The 23112-nt window shown below is 34.3% G+C and overlaps 1 protein-coding gene across 1 annotated transcript; it reads right to left on the bottom strand.

Moving 5' to 3' along the window:
- Positions 1–4488: 4488 nt before the first annotated feature.
- Positions 4489–19649, bottom strand: LOC132548798 (acetoacetyl-CoA synthetase-like). The gene is made up of 16 exons (XM_060212691.1): positions 19535–19649; positions 15708–15811; positions 14861–14978; positions 14081–14212; positions 13469–13566; positions 12791–12984; positions 12367–12511; positions 11504–11584; positions 10921–11045; positions 10271–10335; positions 9661–9897; positions 9030–9155; positions 7827–7896; positions 7487–7545; positions 6433–6638; positions 4489–5662 (listed from the first exon to the last, which is right to left on the bottom strand). The coding sequence occupies exons 1-16, from the start codon at positions 19647–19649 to the stop codon at positions 5525–5527; spliced, it is 2013 nt and encodes a 670-aa protein (XP_060068674.1). The 3' UTR covers positions 4489–5524.
- Between the last annotated feature and the right edge of the window lie 3463 nt (positions 19650–23112).

A 23112-nucleotide genomic window follows, 5' to 3' on the forward strand; every position in this document is an offset into this window, starting at 1 on the left:
GTTTCCGCTTGTGAATATATGGAATGGTGTTCCCCAGGAATTTTCAGCACACTTGTCGCATCAGTGCTGTAAAGCATGCATCGATTCAAATGATGGGCATACACGGCTTTAGCTGAAGTTTGTTTCGAGAACATCTGTGAAAACTGATCTCTATATAAGACGCTGTTGATGCGATAACCATATGAATTGAGCTGGTGTTAATAAAGGTCCGATAAGACCTCGTTGATATTTTTTCCGATTTCTTATATACCTCCTCAGTTATAGCTTATTATACCCATGCACAGTTTCTTTTTCCGCTAATATTTATTTGAGTAATCAGCATTTTATTTGGTTTGGGTTTGTATTGTTTGTTTGTTTGTTACACACAAACCTAGCGTACTATTTTTTCACCGATAATATTCCATTGAACAAGAAACATTGTATCCAAACGAGTTTGTTATACTGAATTAAACTGGGTCAACCCGACATTCACTACGATGTCAAGGTTGAAAGTAATGCAACATGTTTTTGGAATGTTATTGTCCACACCTTAGAGTGTGGCTGTACTCGTCGTCATTACCAACAGGCTATTTGCAGTACACTAAAATAAGCTCACTAGACTCGTCAACTCAAAGAAAAAAAATAAGATGTGCTGAAAGTTTATTATTACCAACATGAATAGTTTAGTCACAGTGACCATCAGCTGAAGGTCACCGCTTTCTAACATACAATTTTACAAAATCTTTTTTTATAATGAATATTTTGATATGGCATTATGAAAGAAAATTGACAGTAATCAAATGACAAGTCATCTGACCATCAGTCAAGGTCACCAGGTCAGACGTCAAGGTAAAATTTTAAAAGTATACTGGTATACATATTATGAATCATATTTGATCCAAATTAATAGACAAGTACATTTAAATCAGGAGTAATTGTCAAAGTCACTGAGTCAAAGGTGAAGGTCATTAAATGTTTAATTTGTTAATGTTTTGTTATACCATTCTTAAGCAGATTTGATCAGAACAAAATGAGTAAGGGCATATTCAAAGGTCAAGGTCAAATTTTCTGTCTCTTAACTGTGAAATAAGGATTATTGACTTAAACACGGAGTGACATGATCATGTCAAAATGAAGGATAAATTTATAAAATGATTGATTTCTTTAGTGTTGGTTACACTACGTTTCCATGTCTCACAGGGATACTACAGTATGACTGATCAGTTAGGTAGTTAAGAACTGTTTAACTAAAAGCACAATCAATATCTCTGGTATTTAGTAAACTAATTACCGCATTGAGACCTAGTCGTTTAAACGTTTAAGCACATGGGATAGAATGCAGTTATACAATAATATATACATCAGCTTTCCTTCTTACCATGTCCTAAGCCTATAAGTATCATGACCCTGGACTTCCTGATATATGAAAATATGTCTTTTAAAGGAAAATTGAACACCTTTGATTATGTTAACCTTTCATATAATCTAGGTAATTCATTTAGATAAATTTGGTACCCAGTCATTCCAGTAATCCATCGAATTCTTGTTATCAAGGAAGGAGTCAGAACCTGCTTAAATAATTTTGATGGACCAACATTGCAGCATGCTACTTGTTGTGACAGCCAAAATAAAACCTAGTCTCCACAATACTGGTGCTATTTAGGCATTCTCAGTTTATATCTGAGGTGGCTCTGTTGTTAGTTTTGTTCCCAGATGGGATTAAGATTTCTTTGTTGGACTGACAAAGATTTGTGGGTGACATGGATGAAGTAAAGATGTCTTCCAGAACTCCTGGTCCTGTTCTTTAGATATGTCAGCATTTTCTTTTATAAACATCAACTATGTAAGTTGTGTTGAAGTGAGCTTAAAAGGGTAAATGAGTATGAGTAAACATGTCTTTGGTTATGAAGCAGTTTTTTGAGTACATCTGAAAAAAATGGACTGCAATCTCATAGATGAGGTACAAGATATACATAACATTTCTCTTTCAAAAAATAAAACACCAGAACTAAAACTTTCATTTTTTATTATTAATCTCACCCTCATGAATAAAAATATTGCAAGATATTTTAATGTTCAGCATGTACATTTAAGTAACATGTAAATAAAAATATATTATGTGTAAAACAAATGCACTTTGTAATAATGATAGGCTAACTCATGTTATACATGATTTTTGTCCATTCTAACCCCCTGGGTAAGTATATACCGTTGTTCAGAACCGTAATTTAATAGTCTGATTGAAGTGGTTGCAGTTTTAATATCAACCAATTTATGGTTACTGATATGTCTGCGAACATTTCTTAAAACATCATCCATGAAACATTAAATGAAATATTACAAACAAAAGAAAGTATTTCTGTCATTGGTATCATATTGAAAAAAAGGTCATGACCTTTACTCTAAGAATACTGTAACACAAAACAAATTGTGTAGTGATACCACATGTACACACGTATACATAAAAAAAATACAGAAAACAGGTCAGTGAATAAATATTTGATCTTTGACTTGTGATATCAGTTTTTTGTAAATATCCTGGAATCTACCATTTTTCAACAGTCACACATCAGTTAATGTCACCAATCTATATCATACTGATAACACAAAAACAATTTTACAATTTATAAGTACTGATTGTCATACACAAGTAACATGAGACAAATGATAAGTTAAAAAAAGGAAATTTAACTGCCACTCACCAATTAACCCTCTTAATAGCCCTCTGTATATACTAAACTACACTAGTTAAAGCAAACTACGCCCACAAATTACAAGTGTATCCTTGTAATTCCTGAATAAGGACTATTTCAAATGTGACAGACTTTTCCTGACTCCATTCCAAATAGAATTGTGTATTATCATAATGTAAAACCACTTGATTATGTGACTACTTTATATTTCCACATCACAAGTTCGCAGTTACAAATTTATGAGAAACAAATTATACTACATGCATATTTTTAACCATTTCGGAACAAAAATCAGCTTGATATTCAGAATTGAGAGGGATCGGTATTGAAGTTTTCTTGCTAATTTAAAGAGGACATCATTCCACATATCATTTCCTTCTGTTGAAGAGGTGACTAAATTTGAGAAAGATCAGTGTGGGGAAGGTGACTATATAATCATTGCCCATTTTTCCTGTCTAACTTTATGATCAACTTCAAATATATCCAGTCCAGGGGATATAAGACAATTTTGTGAGCGAGAGTTAGAACACTGCAGCTAAAATCACATTCTTTCCTTATCTGATTATATTTCCCTATATGAAACACCCAACAAACAACAAAAAATGATACATTATAAAATAGTTCTTAAGACTATCGCAACTTCTACCAATGATACAATAACATAAGAGGAAATTTTGTATATGAAGACCAGTTTTTTTTCACAGCACACCTGATACAATCAACAGTTATTTCAAGAATGGTAATTCTTTAAGTCATGGAGAAGTTGATAAATGATTCCTTTCAATACTAGTTATAGAATGGTTTGTCAACCAAAGCTGGCCAATACTTCAGGGATGACTTATTTATTTAAACATGACTTGCCATTTTTATACAGAATTTTGTAAATATTGAAGTATTGTTGTGTACTGAAATATTGAGATCTTGTGGACAGAACAAATTGTTCAATAATAAAAACCCTAACAAAGTGGGAGAGACCAACGTCCTGGTTGTCTTCAGTCGTCGATCGAGTCATGAAGGAATAAAAAATGGATACCTAACAGTATTCAATTGAGCCCCATCAAGGAAGGTAAATACAAATGACATTCCTTGGTGGTGTTATTATTAGTTATCTGTTTCGGCTCGGACATCAGATTGTTTATTTGTGACCCTTAATGAGAATTGGTACTTAACAAGAATGAGTTGATAAAAAAATACACTTGTTATAAACAGTTATTAAAGCAAACACATTGTCTATTGAGATGAAATAATTACATAGATCTCTGCCTAGAAACTTTCCACTAAGAATAACTTGAACTTTCTTGTGCATGCCAACAATGCCTGTAATGCAGTACTTGTTTGGGTTCAGAAGAAATACAACTACACAATTAAGTTTATAAGCATTTTGATAAACTTATTACAAAGTAAAATCATTTTGATTTTGAAACAAGCAAAAGACATGTCAAAGACATTTTGCATAAATAAATGTGTAAATAAAATGCATATTTACATAGTAGGTATTGGAAAGAATTGTCAAGGGAAGAGCTGTTTCATGAAGGAGATAAGCTTGTCCAAGCAGTCAAATGTTATGTCAAAGTGCCCCTTGACACACAGATATGTCATAATTCTACTAAGTAATACCAGTAGAGACGCTCCCTGATCGGCATTACATGGTAAACACAAGCATGGCATTGGGAGAAGCATTTGAAAAAAAAATTAATTACGTCCTCTGATGATAAAAACAAACAAAAATACATTTATAAGCAAAACTAATAACATTGGAATGTTGACACAACAATAAAAATATGTAACACTGAATAAACAGTAAAACTGAGCTCATCATAGAGGGTCAGTCATAACCAAACCTCGATATTGAGAAAATCGTCAACAATCTACCACTGTCACTCTAATCTATGTCAGATTCAGAACAAGAAAGGACTCTGCGAACTTTTATCCATTCTTGGTACCCATTGGCTGTCAAGCAATTTACTATACAATTGTACATACTTATCTTATGCAGTTTGTGCATGGTTTCTGTATGTAAGATATATTTACCACGTTTATATTGCAGACTTTGTTTCCTTTGAAATGCTGTTAAAAAATAAACTGAAATTGAAAATATAGCAACATTGAAATTATTTATGTGGTTCACTGTCTCACACACTTATACTCCATTGCATGCCACTTTCAGCAGATATGAAGAAAATTGTTTCTAAGTCAATAGCATAAAAAAGCTGAGAAATTTTCTCAACACTTGTAATTTTGAAGATAAATCATTGCAATTTACCTATATTAGTTTTGTTACAAAATGAGCTTCACTTCTCATTGGCTGACAAAATGGCTGTGGTCAGTCAGTCAGTGCCAAATTAACTCTAGACTATATATAGCTGGAAATGAATAGGGCATAGGCAGACAAGATTAAACAACAACTGTGAAGAGAGGAGGAGAGGGACTTGATGACTTCATGCCTCGGTGAAAAATGCTTAAGTATCACCAGATAAGCCTCCAACAGCTCTCAAGTCTAGTCCCTGCATTAATATGTCACTGTTGCATGGATCCCTGAGAAGCGATCTTGAACATGTGACAATAAGTTTGTTCTGACATTTAATAAAAGGCTTTTTCTGGTCATAAATCCATCCATATCTATTGCAATGTGAAAATACCAACAGATGTTAAACCATTGTCCTACTCCTGACCTTTTGAATAGGAGTTCAAAATTTCCTGTTTGTTCCTCGGCCCAGGCTTACTGAAGGATAAATATCGTAATACTGACGCTCCTGTGTAGATATTAGTAATGACACTAAATCACTTCCATTCAGCAAGAATTGGTAATGATTAAAAGAGTCAATCAAAAGTCTAAGCTCATTCTTTGTATTTTAGAATCCCTGTAGTTCCTCAAGGTTATAGTAGGCTTGTAAGCAGTCTGGGTTTGACAGTGCCCCCTGTTGGGGAACTGGCTGACCATGGATGGCTCTTCTTACAGCTACCTCCACTTTCTTTCCACTGATGGTGTACTGTGTAAACAAAGAAAGGCAATTCATTCTCTAGTGTACAAATTCGAATTGTGAAAACTGAAGAAAGTTAAATATACAGTTTTATTTTTTTTTTCTTCCACAATTAAACTCTGCACACAAAACACAAATTCTAAACTCCAACTCCATATTAAATAATAAAATAAAATGAAAGCAGTGTGGCCTAAATAATGTGTACTATGACCAAGAAGAAAAAATAATTTTAAACAAAATAATATCCTGAAATGACTCAACATTATTTGGGGGTTTCAAGATCAAGAATTGTTTGAAAACTTTGTAAGAATTTGCTAAGCATTGTTTGTAGATAATTATTTTTCATGGAAATTTACAGAAAAACTGATTCATACATCAGTACACAAGCATCAGAAACAGCAGTTTCCTCATATATATTCATGTGGCTAAAACTTACTACTTTTACAAAAGTAAGCATGTTAGCTGCCACCTAATTTCATGGATAACTCATACTTAATAGAATGGTACTAAAGTTTGTGTCAATCTTTATCTTATCATTTCATAGACATATGTATTTGTGTATAAGAGTATAAATGTAAACCTAAAATGAAACAAAAATAAAACTCCGGGAACATTAATGATTGTATAGTATACAGGGTCAAGATAAGACAAGTTCTTCAAACTGTATTTAAGAAGAGAAAATTTCCAGAGAAAATATTGAAGAATGCATAACAGGATTAGGCAGGGGGCAATTACAGATACATATTACTGCCCAAGTAAGAACAATCTCCACAACTTACAGGGATAGCTAGTGTTTCTAGAACAATTGCTGGCATGTGTCGTGCCGATAGCTCGGCACGTATCCGTGTTCTGATGCTCGCAACTAGTTCCTTATTAAATACTCCCTCCTTGGCCATCTTGACAAATAAAACAACCCGTTCCTCTGACATATCTGCCTTCCTCTGTGCTACACACACACTGTCATCTATTTCCTTGAAAGACTCGACTATAACAAACACAAATACAAAACAATGTATTCACAGCAAAATCTCATTAGTTTTTCATAATTGTTAACATTAGACTGCAACTTCCATTTTTAGTACTTGAATTTTTGTGTTAAGAAGATAAACAAAAATCAAGAGAGATGTATTCTACAGTGTAGCTTAATCTTAATTTTTTTATTCTGGATGGATGGATTCTGAAACTGCCTAACTGATGGTTTATGAAAATATACATGTGCAATTTGAGAAAGTTCTCTCTAATGAATTCACAGAACTCATGACAACAAACTTCCTGCCCTGCCAGTGTGTATGTTTATATAGACTGGTGGATTGGGAATTCATGCCATTCCCTATTGTCCTGATAGCTGTAACTGACTTCTGGTCAGTCTCCAAATTGAACTTGCTTCATAGTCCCTTGCTGTCAGTTCAGTATACATTAAGCAACATAACAATCTATTTAGTTGAGTTAATACATGGACTTTAAAACCGAGTAAAGGATGCTCTTTTAACTTTGTGTTACTTCATATCTTCTGACCATTGTAACCATGGTGAGAAGCTTGGTGCTTTGTTTACTGCTTTCCAACAGCATAGAATCCTTCACAGAATTTGAAAGTATTCATGATGAGGTAAAAGACACAATATTCACAAGTACATCATAAATAATAAATAAATAATTTTTGCGGTAAATATTGTATATTTTATATTTTCGACCACATGTGAGAAGAGTCTTTGACTCAATGTGTAATCGAATGAAAATAAAGCCTATTATTATTATTATTATTATTATTATTAATTGACACTTATGTTAGGAAAGACTAAGTGTAAATGGTACAAGCATAAAACAATATCTTACCAACATTGTAGATTTCAGCACTACCAAACCGAACCCCATTTGGATTAAGAACACCATCACTAAAACACAAAATTTCAATATTTCATTTTCAATCACAATAACCCTACATGACATATTACATATCTTAATCATTCCAAAAGACAATTTCTAATCTCTTGCCACGAGTTTCTGCAAATTCTTTTTCCTTTTTACTAAGTATCAACACATATAACACAGGTGTTAAAACAATAAAAGATTTTTACCTGGCTGATAAGGCAGAACAAATTTGATTTGAAACTTGAAAAAAATTCATGCGGGACACTACTTATAAAATAGTTTTTGATGTTCAAAATGTTCTTACCTACGCCCCAGCATGATGATACCTCCCGTCTCCTTGTTGATACTACAAAAGTCTCCATGGGCCCAAACATCTAGAGAGACAAATTTATCAATTAAACAGTGTTGTGTAATGATCTCTTCACGTTCTACATTTGCTAAAGGCTATTTCTCATACAAATCCTAGGTGTTTTGTCAATCAGAAACCACCGAGAGAAGAGAAAATTCATCAACAACACCATATAACATTTAGCCACAATAGCTACATTCAGAACGCATTGTGCTTGATTTCATCTATGGAGTTCCAAACTGTGACAGGATATTTTATACTTCTAATGAAATCACACAAGACTTGGATACCTAAATTGTTGGTTAAAGTTGTAACAATATTCTAGCTATTTGATCTTGTTATCCCCACATTACGAGGCCGTTATAATTCAGTTAAATCCTGATTGTTCCTATAATAGTGTTGCCCAAGGTTCAACCTCTTTTGTGCATCCTCCAAAATGTTTATCCAAAACCAGCAACATGATGATGCCTGGTAATAACCCAAAATTCATCAACTGGTGATCATTAGAATTACCAACATTTTATGGTGTTTCATTGGTCAGTAATAAGTCCAGATAATGTTTTCTCAACAAGTAAATACAATATTTTCCAGATATATCAGATTAGTTTTAAAAAGATCATATATTACTGCAAAAAAATTTTACCTCATGGTTCAAATTTGCAAGGTTTTCAAAAATTGAAATAAAGTTTTTTTTTAAAAAAATGGAATACTGCAAAATTACTATTTTTTTGGTGGAGGATTTATTTTCACTGATTTCATTGGTATTTTTAATCACAAACCCACATATACACAAACTGTTAAAATATATATTTATAGAGTTATATTTATCAATGAAATCAAATGTCCATGAAGTAGCAATTTTAAAAAAAGCCATGAAAATTAGGGCACATGAAATATATACGATTTTACAGTATCTTTTTCTTCACCAATTTTGTTTTCTAGATATCTCTGCACTTGAACAATGAAACAGAAAATTACAATATTTTCAGAGCAGAGGCTATGAATCTTTCAAACTTTTATGAAACATTTCAGTGAGCACATCTGTGAACAGCCACTTCTTCTATCACCACAGTAAAGAAATTTTTGTGTGTTATAATTTCTCAATTGCTGAATAACCTATGAAGAATATATACAGCCTCCAGCTTGTTATCCACTTACTTTTGTGTAGGCTGAAGTAGGCCTTCTGGTACTTCGTACCATCTGGATCATTCCAGAAGAAAACAGGCATGGACGGGAATGGGGTTCGGCACACCAGTTCTCCACTCTCATTGTAAACTGGCTTACCTGTAGGTTAAAAACACGGAAGAAATGAGGTTATGAAGCATCATACATATATTATAAATGACTTACTTTTAACACTAACCTCATGTAGGTGTTAGTTACAATTACTCATGATATTGTTAAGGCACTAATGGTACTGGGCTAAAATATCATTGTGCTAATTGCAGTTTCTATATGTCCTTAATCACTTAAATTTCGTGTGGGATTTATTTTTGTATCAATGCACAAAGAGAGCCAAACACGCATTCAAGTTATTTGTACAAAAATAACCTTGGACGGCATCATGTTGGTTTGGATACCGATACCAAGTCTTGAAGTGTTCTGGTCACTAATAGCTAATCACTTGCAAATTTTATGTCATTTCAAAATCAGAGTTCCCAAAATCATGTATTCGCAAATATGTCTGAAAAGGTAAGATCAGGAAATATAATCTAAGTGATTTACAGTAAACAACTATTGCTTTAATTTGTTCAAAACTAATGTTGTACTAGAAGTTATGCTGACTCACCTGCGTCATCCCATGCCTCCATATCACAGCCAAGTACAAAACCCTGGACTTCACCACGATAGACAGGCACAGTCCAGTTCTGTCCCATAAAACAGGCAATGATGTCTGTGCCCCCAGATATGGACGCTAAGAGAAGATCTTTTTTAATATCTTTGTACACATAGTCATAACTCTGGGGCTTCAGTGGGGAGCCTGTCGACAGGATTGCCTTCAAGGATGTCAATTTGTGTGTGCAACCTACAAATAAAATGATCTTGCTGGTACAAAGTTCTTTTACAGTAATCTAATAATGATTTCTGATTTCTTATCTTTTTTCTGTTTTAAGCTTCCAATCAATTCATCAAAGTTTAATCCCTTGCCTAAAAAACCAAGATATCTAATACAATTTTGTTAAAGAACCTAGGAATGTTTTTGCAATTTTTCCACCTGTCATCATTACTTCCACAGCCAGAGCACTTGTGAGGTGAAAGATGATATCAAGTATAAAGCATGTAACATATAGTCTCCGACATTTTGGGAATATTTGTATGCCTGGACGATATCTGCACACAAGATTACAGAGAAATCTCTACCAAAGAGGCTTCTGGAGAGAAGTAAAGACCAAACTGACCTGGTGTGAGACCCTTATCCTCCATGACAGCCAGCCACTTAGCACTACTACCAAGAAATGTCACCCTGTAGAACAAACACTTACAAATCAATATAAGATCAGTATAACATATTAAATGTTAAAGACAATACCCTTTATTTTATGAAATAATCTTCTTAAATATGATTGTTTCTCAAAATATCCAATTTTTCAAAGCAAAATACACATCACTTGTTTCAAACATTTCAATCAAACTTTTTTCCCCCAGGTTTTGGGAACACCTGAACAGATATGCGTGTATACTGACTTCACACATTGTGTATTTCTGTTTGAGTTTGTATTACAAAGATTTTAGTTTAAGCATATTATGGTTCTTGACAGTACTTACTAATACAGAGTTACCTAATATGTAAACAATGATGGTGATCAATCCTCCACTTTTCTAATGTTAAATCAGTCATTTTTGTGTGGGATTTACTTTCATTGATTGCATAGGTAATCTTAATTCATAAATAGAAACATGTATGTCCATGAACTGCTAAAATAAGTAGAATTATTGAGCTATACTTATTCAAGAATTGTCCACAAGACGGTATTATTTCTGAAAACCCTGCAAATATATCATTTTACAGCCAAAGTTTAAGCACTAAGGTATACAGTGAACAACCTACCCCACTTCATCAACAATATCCCAGAGGATGTTAGCATGTGGCACTAATGGTGAGCCATCATATAACACAATAGCTGCTCCTACAGCAAGTACAGACACCAGCCAGTTCCACATCATCCAGCCTACCTGTAGCACAGGTAAACATCACTAATTAGCAAATTAAAAGGTCAATAATTATGTAGCGTCACTGATGTATTCATTTTGATATTTTAATGGGTAATATTTATTGTTTCAAAAAAAAAAATTCTTTCTCATCACCTAGTTTTTGTATGATTTCTGCATTACAATAAGTTTTCAGCGATAACCTTTCGTAAAATAGGGCATTAAGTGGTTTAAAATCATTAAATATTGCACCTGTCTTATTTCTGTCAATTGATTCTGAAGAAATTGTTTTGATTAATTAACAAATTGTCAAGTGATTACCATATAAAGTCAAGCCTGTCTATACAGGCCTATCAAGGAAGCAGAAAAAAGACAGGTGACCTTTCTATAAATGTTTGACCATTCCTTTCTTAAGTGAGGGGGTTGTGGGAGAGGGGGAGGGGAAGAGCAGAAAATTTCTATCAAGCAGGTAACACACATACTGTTGAGTAGTAGAGCATGACGTCATCACGGGACATGTCACTTTGTATGATGTGTTCCTCCATGTGTTTTAGTAATGTTCCCTGAAATGACAGAATTAATACATACATAAATCTATCTCAAACATAAAGGGAAGTTAGTACTATACTGGCAGCTTAAATACAAACAGGTTAATAAGCATTGTCCCAACGTTCTACATCAAAATATTATTTTACACAAAATAATTCTTATAAATCAGATCCATTATAATCTGAAGTTTGAAGACAATCTGTGGTAAAGCTATCTTTAAGACAGGATGTGCTGAGCTCTCAAAGTATCAAACATGAGGTATAAGTATACTGTGTGTCTATCTGTAATTTGTACTCAATACACGCTCCTGGTCTGACCTGTCCATGTGTGCATGTTTACATAATACTTGAGCGAGAGAGGAATGTAAGCTCATCAAGCACCCGTGACTACATGAGCATGAATCTCGAGATTACTTGTAGTCACATGCACAGCCACATTCCCTTAAAAGCCACAATCCTTTATCCATTCATGCACAGATTAGGCACAGAAGGGAGAGGAATCCTCTCCCGAGACCTATCCATTTGTATCATAGAGAATTTGATAATTTTTTGTAAAACACTTAACTTTCATGTTTTTTTTTTATTTTTGTTGTATTCCTTAGTACTCTAAATCCATGCATGTCCACAAACTATCAAAATTAGTACAAGTAGATTTAGTGTAGCTATATTTATCTACAAAATCAAGTGTCCAAGAAATCAGCTTTTTTTTTTTTTTTTGAAAAACTATGAAAATCAAGCCCCATGAAATATGATTTTATAGCACTTTATGTCTCATTTCTCAACACTCCTTTACATACCCCGACTGAGTGCACCATACACTTGGGTACTCCAGTGGTGCCTGACGAATACATGATGAATAATGGATGGTTAAATGGGACTTGTTCAAAAGTTAGCTCTGGCACCTGGTCGTCAGATTTGTTCAGGAATTCTGATAACATACAACTACAACAAAGCAAAAACAAATAAATCAAACATGGCGATGTCTTCTAAAGGTCACATCGAGGAAACTTAAAATTCTTTCCCCTAAGGTTGAAATCCCCCTATTTCATCCCTAATATTCTATTAATGGGATAAAGAAAAAGGATGTTCCAGCACTTAATACAGATCGGAAAAGATAATAAAATGGAAGATCTACTTGTTGGTGAGTTCAATAAGTTGTCAACATAAATGACACATTATGTATGAAGGTAAATAACCCTAGTTGCTATACCAAAGACTCACCTGTTGGAAACCTCAGAAATATCACAGTCTGCATCAGGCACGAAGGGTACCACAACGACCTTTTCCAGATCTGGTAAACCTTGAACAACCTGTTGTAGTTTGTCTAGGTGACGATGTACCTTACCATTGTACCACACCGCATTCACACTGAAAATTATCTTTGGACGTATCTGTGAAAACCTGTCAAGAACTCCCTGAAAAAGTGAAAAAACTTTTCAGTTTAAATGTTGTGTTTGCTTCTAGTTGCCTCCTTTCAGCTGAGTTACAATATAAAGTTTAATTCTTTCAATTCATAATCATTCCAAGTGAAGGCTTTTAGGGTTTTTCTATCTGTACCGTTTTTTAGCTACTGGTATATATAAATGAAATAGCAAAAAGATGTTTCATCAAATATCTTTATGAGTACAAATCTTTGATTACAGCATTCAAAACTTTGATTGTTGACATTAAATACTTGAATGGCACTTTAAAACCAAATGTTATTGATCTATTTTATCATTCACCCCAACAGTATCATCTAGACAACCCTTAATTCCCATTGTTCTTTTTAATAAACAAAATTTTGTTTATAATTCTACTGAAGAACTATATATGTGCTTATTTACATACTGGGCTTATTGTCATGTAAACACTATTTTTAATAATCAGACCATACATGACTTATCTTCTAAAGGTTACCTGTACACCAAAGTCTGGGGAAGTGGAACTCCATACAGCCCCTATACTGGCTGTAGCTAACATAGCCTCGACAGCCTCTGTACAGTTGGGGATGTAACCTACAACACATTTATAAAGTAGTTTACGTCTGTTTCTAATCTTCATTTTTGTAAATACTAGCAACAATATATTGCTTTACTAGAGAAATCTCTGGAGTTTGATTGGTTGAGTCTCAGAGTAATAAACCAGAGGTCCTGGGTTGGAATCCTAGTGGAGGCACTGAAATAATCACATCTGTTACATTTATTCAAATATTCAATCTTAAAATACAATGGCATTAAAAATAATTCCATCATGCACTAAGAAACTTCATGTTTCTTGACACTTTTCTTAAATAACACACACTTTGTGATTTTTTATGATAGATCAGTTCCTGAATGTGTAGTATGTATTAAAACCCATTTAGCACAAGCAAGACTTTGTATATATCCTTATAAACATTTTGCCATCTGGTTTCTAGTGGTACCTCCTTATCTGGAACTTACTAATCTGGTCTACCATAAACAATGCCTGTCTTATCTGTGATGTGTTGTAATTATCTTGTCTTTACATCAACAACATCTGTACCCTTACCCACAACACGGTCCCCTTTTTCCACACCAAGTCTTCTCAGGGCAGCAGCGTATACCGCGACTGACTCTCGCACTTCTCGGAAGGTTTTTGTTTTGATTTCTTCATCTTTTTTCTTACTTTTTCTTCCTTCACCTGTGATAAATACAGAAATCAAAATGTCTCAGAAAATCTTGATACCATTTGAAGCAACACTTCTATATTCACTTCGTAAGATTTGAAGTGACATCACAAGGACTAAATCTAAAGGTCCTCAGGTTGTATTGCTGATAACTAGATATATCTGGATGACAAGAATGCCCTCGACAGGCATGATTATTGTTATTGGCTCTGGGAGGTGTACTCATGACTCATGAAGTTGAAGTCCTGCCTGCAGAACATATGGTTAAGAATCTCAAATAAAACTGATAAATTCTGCCGACAGATTACTTTTTTGTAATTCCCACTGGAATTTGACAAGGCTCTAAAATATTGATCTTACAATTTTTGTGAAAATTTTCATAATGATTCTTGAAACTTCAATTACAATAACCTTGGAAAACATCAATTATTGATAACTACATTAAATCTCTTTCTCCTTATCATACAATCATAAACCAAATCACAGTACTTTATCTGTATTCGTTGAAAAGAAAATGAGTAGAAACAAAATTGTGAATGAACGATGGTAGTCATCCATGCAGTGGTGTAATTTCCTTTCTTTTAATCATTTTTGCATTTCTCTTACAGGAACTCCTCTCTGATCTTTAAACTGTAAAAGCTTGGCAGGTGAACTATGATCACCTGTAGAATAGATGGCAGTCCTGTCATCATTGTAACGCAGAAGATTTTCGGCAAAATTTAATCTCGCTCCTTCAAACCATTCCGGATTTTCTGAAATACCTTTACTTGTATCCACAACCTGTAAGAATTGCCATAGAAAACAACAATCTTCAAATTAATTGTCTTAATACCTTCTATCACATAACTGGCCTGTTGCATCATGCCATAAGGTCATGTCATATATATAGTATGACACAATTAATAACTCTTTTATGATGTCACCAACAAGTCACATCTTGACACTGTCACATGATTGTCTTGGTAATGAAAAAATACATCAAAGAAAATCTGTCTCACACAGGAAATTAATTTGAAAGATTTTGATTAGTTTTCAGAAATATGATAAACAGAATCTTACACTCATGCCAATGTAGAACGAAATTTATTACACTCATTAGAAAATTTCATATATCACAAGCCTTATGAGAGTGACATATCAAATTACTGAACTTGTTCAATAATGCCTTATGATATCTAACCTCATGCAGTTCCTCTATTTTCCTGATGAAGAACATTCTGATTTCATGAGACTCATATTTCATTTTTCCTCTTTTTTTCCCCGTTTTTTATTTGCACTAATTTCAGCATTAAATGGTATCCATGATCCCTATATAATAATCATTCAGAGGACATATGACTTTGTGGAATAATAATACCCAAATATCAACAGAATAAAAAAACCTTACAGTACCCATTATGATACAGGACATTCGTATCTATTTTTTTTTTGTTTCGACATATTTGTAACACTTACAATAAACAATTACAGAGGTAGGTTTTAAAATCGATATCAAACTCATGTACCTACCTTGTTATAAGGCTTTGAATGGATAATATCTGTAAAATTCCAAACTTCTTCCCAGAATTCAGCATAATGGTCACATGACCATCGATGAAAAGCACTGTATGTCTCTGTTAAGATAAAACAACAAGAGTGAAATCTTTCTCATTCAGGTCTGCATGCATGGAGTCCAATTATTTTGGTGTTAGAATGTGCTTAATTTGATTACATTGATTAAGGTAACAGAAAGATCATTTTAGCCTTCAAAAACAGTGGGTGTCTCTAACTTTCCTCATGGTCCTCTATTTTGAAAATCAATCAAATTTATATGGCAACAAATCCATGTCTGGTAATAAGCCCATCCATCTGTTCAGTAAAATTTCAAACAAGTCCCAGCTATTTCCTACCCATTTATAAGCCCATCCCATGAAAGCTAAAGCAAAGCTACTAGTTACTTGAAAAGTCTTGAGGTGGCTTCAGGAGAAAAAACTGAAAAACTCTCCTCGAAAGATTACAAAGGAAGGACATCCAACTTCAAAACCAGTACAACACACCATTATGTGACTTTGGGATTTGTTTGATGTACATCCAACAATCAAATTTCTCGTCTTATCCACAATTTTGCTATGAAATGTTCCAGAGGTGTAGAGAATGATACTGTCAATAGAGAGTGTAACTCCTCGAGTATCGAGGATGAACATCTATAAGCCAGAATATTCAGGGGGAGGGCTATTTTTACTATTGCATGGGCAGGGCTCTCACACCCCATTTTGGGACTGGGGCCTGGGGCCCTTAGAATTGGGAAAAATAGCAGCATTTTCCTTAGAATTGGGAAAACTTGGGGTCTAAATTGGAAAAAAGATACTATTTTGCATTGGGAATGGGACCGAATATCGGCCCAAAATCTGGCCGATTGAGAGCCCTGATGGGTACCAAAACATTAACAGGTCAGGTTAATGTTGTTCCGTACAGTAGCTAAAATTGACTTGTACATGTGGTTGAGAAGATGCATTGATTTATTATTGATAAGTTTCCTCTCTTATTCAGCAGGTAATGTACACATGATCAAACAAAACTTGAAAAATTGCATCAGATTTTGGTGAAAACAAAAAACACATCTTACAAGAAAAAAGAACCCAAAAATGTTTCCACATCAATTAACCTGATACCTACATGTATGTTCTCTTTTGTTTTTTCATTAAGTCTTGACCTGAAAAACACATCAGTGATATTGCTTGGCCTTTTAAACTATTGCCGCCATGTTATTGCCAGTGATATTTCTTTGTAAACACGAAGTAACACTATTTGCATTACATGCTCTGTTTTTTGAACTCATAACAGCTTGCCAGAGCTAACATAATTTACAACATGACACTAAATACATCTCCTCATATCATATTTCTTGTTCCACTAGTATGAGGTAACCAAATTTTCTCATTTCAGACTGTCACTTTAAACACAAATTAAACTTCATTATTATTTACAAGTTCAAAAGTCCAATAAATCCTCCAGAAATGTTACATTAATGTATTATTTCATCAAAATGAAATCAGGTGAATAAGGTCGTAATTGAATCCATGGATTTCTACCTCTATATAGAACTAGTGAAATTTCTATTTCTAATTTTAAGTTTCTGGCCATTTAAATATAAAATGTTTTGTCTGTATATGACGTGTGGTGATCAGACTCAATGAGACATCACCTTTATAAATATCCATTTAATAATTTTTTCAATCTTTAACTTCAAATTTTTAAATTTTGAATGTGAAAGTAATTAAAAAAATCACTTGAAGATTGAACCTATTTATCAAGCAAAACACTCATCCCTGATATAATAAGCTGATGTTTTTCATAAGCTGTCCAGAAGAATTACCAACAGTAACATTGCCAAGAGTAATTTACCAATACTCTGAATTTGAGACTAGGAGAGAATGTATTGGTTCTCCTGCAGAATCTGTTCAGTTTACTGCAAAAACAAATATGTTCTTGGCAAATCAATTACCTTAAGCTTTGAATATATGCACCAGCCTGGAGATGTCAATACAATATAATGTAATTATGAGAGTACAGATGTGTCTACTATTGGCACAAACCCCTCTTAATAATCAAATACCACAAAAACAAATATGCATGAGCATCGATAAACCAAACATTGCATTAATTATTCCTGTTGTTTAAATTACTTTTAATGAATTTGTTTTGTGGAAAAATGAACTATATTTTTCTAACATTTGGAGAACTGTTTTAATAAAATATTTGTAAAATGACTAGGAACATCAGTTGTTCTAGCTACAGACAATGAACTGTTTATCGTTCATAAAAACGTTTTGTTTGTGTTTGCATCTCATGCCTTTAGAGTCATATAAGTTCTGAGTAGTCGACTGTATCTTGTTTGCATTTATGTTTGGGATTGTTTTCCATTTGAGTCTACTTTTACGTCCATTTGCATTTAGGATAGTTTTCTGTTTGCATTTACCTCTGTTTGCATTTGTGTATGGCATCTGGAATATCAGAATGAATGCACATAAATAACTTAATATTGAACTGTATGCCGATGTCACTTTTAGCTTTTCTGTATATATAGAGAGCACATGCAAATTGAGATTGAATTAATGTCTGCATAAATTCACACATAAATTTTCTAGCAGGGAAAAACAATAAACATTATTCACCAAATGATACACAATATTACGAATCAAAATCATATCAATCCGTGGAGTAAAACATCAGAACGCAGTTTATTATTTTAATCATTTTAACGTATTTAAAATTTTGAATTTGATAATGAAATTCATGTTCATTTTGTGTTTTTAAGTCATTTGATACACTGTATATATATTGTTCTTGTAATAAAAAATGCCTTACTAAAATCCCATTTTAATTATCTGAAAAACCTTTACTAACTTTTGAGTATAAAAGCTGCATGCAGTTGTATTTTGTATCGTTACTGTATCGTTTTTAGCGAGATTTCAGACAAATGACCTTAGATTTTCTGCCAAGTAGTCTTGAATAAAAGAAGCAGTAATAGATTACTGTCAAAGAGGTTAACTAGATATTCTTTAATCAAAGAAGGTGTTGACATCAATGAAAATCAAGTTTTAGACTCCTTATTCCTTATTTATGTAAACTGATTATTGTTTCTAAATCCGTTGCACTGCAATAACAATTTTAACAAACAGGGATTAATTACTCGCCAGTGTAGTTCTGCGTTATAGAATATTTGTGATGGAAATTATCCTGTGCTCACATAGCTTAGCCATTTATTAAATCAAACACCTGCATTGTTCATATTTTGTTAGCATATCATTACAGAAAAGGCAACAAACAAGTATCTGATTTCTTTGTACAATACAATAATACATATATTGCACTGACACTTGTGTCAGATCTTCTACATTAAGTATAGTGAATGTTGCTCTGTAACTTTCTTTCCAAATTAAGGAACGTATACCAAGCACGAACATCCGACTTTGCCCTACTTCTCACAGCTAGACAATATAACGTAACCATAATGTTGTCAGAACCACTTCATAGCTTGTAAACTGATTAGAATCTTTTATAGTAAGAATAACAATTAGTCAAGATTATTTTTAAAAACTCAACAAGAACTAAAATTCTTTTAATTTGAATGACGCATGCTGACAAGTTATTACAATAACAATACATTTGTTTCTATTTTGATCGCTTCCTGGTTCTATTTAGAGGATTGTCTGCTACAGTACTTGTAAACATGTTTTGGAAGTTTGTCATGACAGGAGCCGAAACACAAGTACCATGCACGTGAGAAGGGAGATCACTCCGAAGAAAAATATGTACTACGTTAAATAAATAATCTTAGATATGGCATCACTTACGTAAGTCCACATTGTACTTGGAATTTATATTTTTCCGAAGCTTATCCATCTTCGTTTGTTTCGTTCCATCGGGTTGCCACATTACTTTGGGCTTTGATTCTTGAACGAAATCCATTTTTTAGGAGAGTTTTCAGACACGTCCGACTACAACGTGGTCTAAGCGTGTTTTGACAGCTCATGTACAGGAAAATGGTGCGCAGCGAACACATAACAATTGATAAAACATATTAGAAATTTCTTTGTTTATATTGTCTTATGACTTAATATTATAATATAAACATATAATTATAGTACAACGTTTTATTGTAGTGGGTCTTCGTTGGTTAAATCATACCGATATAATGGTTTTTGAATAGGACTATTTTGTATATCGAAGGTCAAAAGGTGAGCGGTATAATATTAAAATTTGTGTTTTGATTGGTAGATTCGTCACAGCCCACTTTTTTTTGTTTGTGATCTTTGTAATTTTGACATTTTCACGCGCTGCTTAAAGAATGATTAAACTATGTGAAAACGCTCAATACACGTAGAAAATTATACTGTGCATGTCTGGACAGAATGTATAGACTGATGTGTTATTATAAAAACTGAAATATATGGTAATAAATGAAATCTTAATCCTACCTACAAAAAGTATCGATGAAAAGAAAGCAAAAATTACCGATAGAATTAACATGGATATTCTTTAGGAAAAAAAACAAACAAAATTAAAAAGAAAAAAAGAATAAGACGATGTGCAGATGGTCCATTAGTCCGACGCCCATCGACTCCAGACCGATATATATATAAAAAATTAAATCGATAGAACGTCAGAATAATTCGGACAAGTGCCCCAGTGGGATAAGCTTGCGTCTTCTACCTCCTGTTACACACTTATGGTGTGTCTGGAGTGATTAATAAAACTTGTAAACTTGCCTCAGGGAGGAGGACGACACCAATCCATGAAATCAACCAATGTTACGTCACTTTCCAAAATGCACAATAATGAGGTTTGCAATAACGGAACCACCAGGCGTACTCATGAAGAACTACCTAGGCCTACTTCATATTGGTAAACGGAATATGGTGTAATTGTGACGACCATTATCAAACTAACACACTGTAATACATATTATATGGACCATGGGACTCAAAATCGTGTCCGATCCCTGTGCATTTTGCGAAAAATATCAATATTTATACACAATGTAATCAGCGCAAAAATAAATAAATATAAAAAATGTAGAGAATTTTTCATTTCTTTAACTGTTGAATAAGGAATGAAATAGAAAATCACGTGCCTCCCCTTTTCTTCAACATGTCATTCTTTTCACCCCTTGGGATGTAAATTTGTTTGAAAACCTCTTTTTTCTTCATTTTTTACGATTTCACGATCGCACTATCCATTTCTGAAAAGCCTAAATTTGACATGAGGATTCTTCCTGGCGCTGATAATCCTGGGCTTTCACAATAAATTTTCTTCGGTTTCTCAACCTGAACAGTGTTTGGAGAGCATTTCTCAAACTTCTGCGACGCCTCTTCTCCCTCCCGTGAAACACATACTGTCCTTTATATAACCCCGAATACATACAATGTAGTAACCAGAGCCCGAGAGTGTGACATTTCCTCTCCTTCCCATAGAACACATAGCTACCACAGGGGACTGTCACATCTTCCTCCTCCCGTAAAATAGATACTGTCCTTTATATAACCCCGAATACATACAATGTAGTTACCACTGCCTGAGAGTGACATTTCCTCTCCTTCCCATAGAACACATAGCTACCACAGGGGACTGTCACATCTTCCTCCTCCCGTAAAATAGATACTGTCCTTTATATAACCCCGAATACATACAATGTAGTTACCACTGCCTGAGAGTGACATTTCCTCTCCTTCCCATAGAACACATAGCTACCACAGGGGACTGTCACATCTTCCTCCTCCCATAAAATACATACTGTCCTTTATATAACACCGTATACATACAATGTAGTTACCACTGCCTGAGAGTGTGACATTTCCTCTCCTTCCCATAGAACACATAGCTACCACAGGGGACTGTGGCATCTTCCTCCTGCCGTAAAATACATACTGTCCTTTATATAACACCGTATACATACAATGTAGTTACCAGAGCCTGAGAGTGTGACATTTCCTCTCCTTCCCATAGAACACATAGCTACCACAGGGGACTGTCACATCTTCCTCCTCCCGTAAAATAGATACTGTCCTTTATATAACCCCGAATACATACAATGTAGTTACCACTGCCTGAGAGTGACATTTCCTCTCCTTCCCATAGAACACATAGCTACCACAGGGGACTGTCACATCTTCCTCCTTCCGTAAAATAGATTCTGTCCTTTATATAACACCGAATACATACAATGTAGTTACCAGAGCCCGAGAGTGTGACATTTCCTCTCCTTCCCATAGAACACATAGCTACCACAGGGTACTGTGGCATCTTCCTCCTGCCGTAAAATACATACTGTCCTTTATATAACACCGTATACATACAATGTAGTTACCAGAGCCCGAGAGTGTGACATTTCCTCTCCTTCCCATAGAACACATAGCTATCACAGGGGACTGTCACATCTTCCTCCTCCCGTAAAATAGATACTGTCCTTTATATAACCCCGAATACATACAATGTAGTTACCACTGCCTGAGAGTGACATTTCCTCTCCTTCCCATAGAACACATAGCTACCACAGGGGACTGTGGCATATTCCTCCTTCCGTAAAATAGATTCTGTCCTTTATATAACACCGAATACATACAATGTAGTTACCAGAGCCCGAGAGTGTGACATTTCCTCTCCTTCCCATAGAACACATAGCTACCACAGGGGACTGTCACATCTTCCTCCTTCCGTAAAATAGATTCTGTCCTTTATATAACACCGAATACATACAATGTAGTTACCACTGCCTGAGAGTGTGACATTTCCTCTCCTTCCCATAGAACACATAGCTACCACAGGGTACTGTGGCATCTTCCTCCTGCCGTAAAATACATATATCTACCAGTGAGAACTATGACAATTCTTCCCCCTCCAACTAGAAGTAACAGTGACGTCACCTTTCCCTCCCTTAGAATACAAAGCTTCTACAGGTGCTTGTGAAACTTGTGTAGTATGGTGAACTTCACTGTAGTTTATAGATTGTAAGTGAGGAATGTACAAGCTACAGTCCCCTGTGTGAGATTTATCAGATGGATAAAGGGAAATGTGCTTCTTCTGTCTTCTCTATGGTAAAGCTAAAAAAGGCGGATGCCGTCAATGATATGTTGTATTTGGTATAGTACCTCTAAACTTTGTCTAATTTTAGTAAAATTTGATAGCTTACAGCAGAAGTTAAACAAATTTTAACAAAGTTTAAGAATAACAGGAATATTTATATATATATATGTAAACCTCTAAGGCAGTTTGAATGCGGACTGTTTCGGAGGCATTCTGAGAGCGGACTGTTTCTGAGATATTCCGAGAGCGAACTGGTTCTTAGACAGTTTGAGAGCGGACTGTTTCTTAGACATTCTGAGAACAGAGTGTTATTGAGATATTCTGAGAGCGGGCTGATTCTGAGACGGTC

The sequence above is a fragment of the Ylistrum balloti genome, unplaced genomic scaffold (genome assembly GCF_031769215.1).
Source record: "Ylistrum balloti isolate Yb309-2 unplaced genomic scaffold, AGI_CSIRO_Ybal_v1 Utg370028, whole genome shotgun sequence".
Lineage (NCBI taxonomy): Eukaryota > Metazoa > Mollusca > Bivalvia > Pectinida > Pectinidae > Ylistrum > Ylistrum balloti.

Coding starts and splice junctions, on each gene's coding strand:
- LOC132548798 (XM_060212691.1), bottom strand. CDS start 19,649: ATGGATTTCGTTCAAGAATCAAAGCCCAAAGTAATGTGGCAACCCGAT. Junction 11,585..12,366: donor GTATGGTGCACTCAGTCGGG/GTATGTAAAGGA, acceptor CTGTCATTTCAG/GGAACATTACTAAAACACAT. Junction 7,546..7,826: donor ATCATCATGCTGGGGCGTAG/GTAAGAACATTT, acceptor TTTGTGTTTTAG/TGATGGTGTTCTTAATCCAA.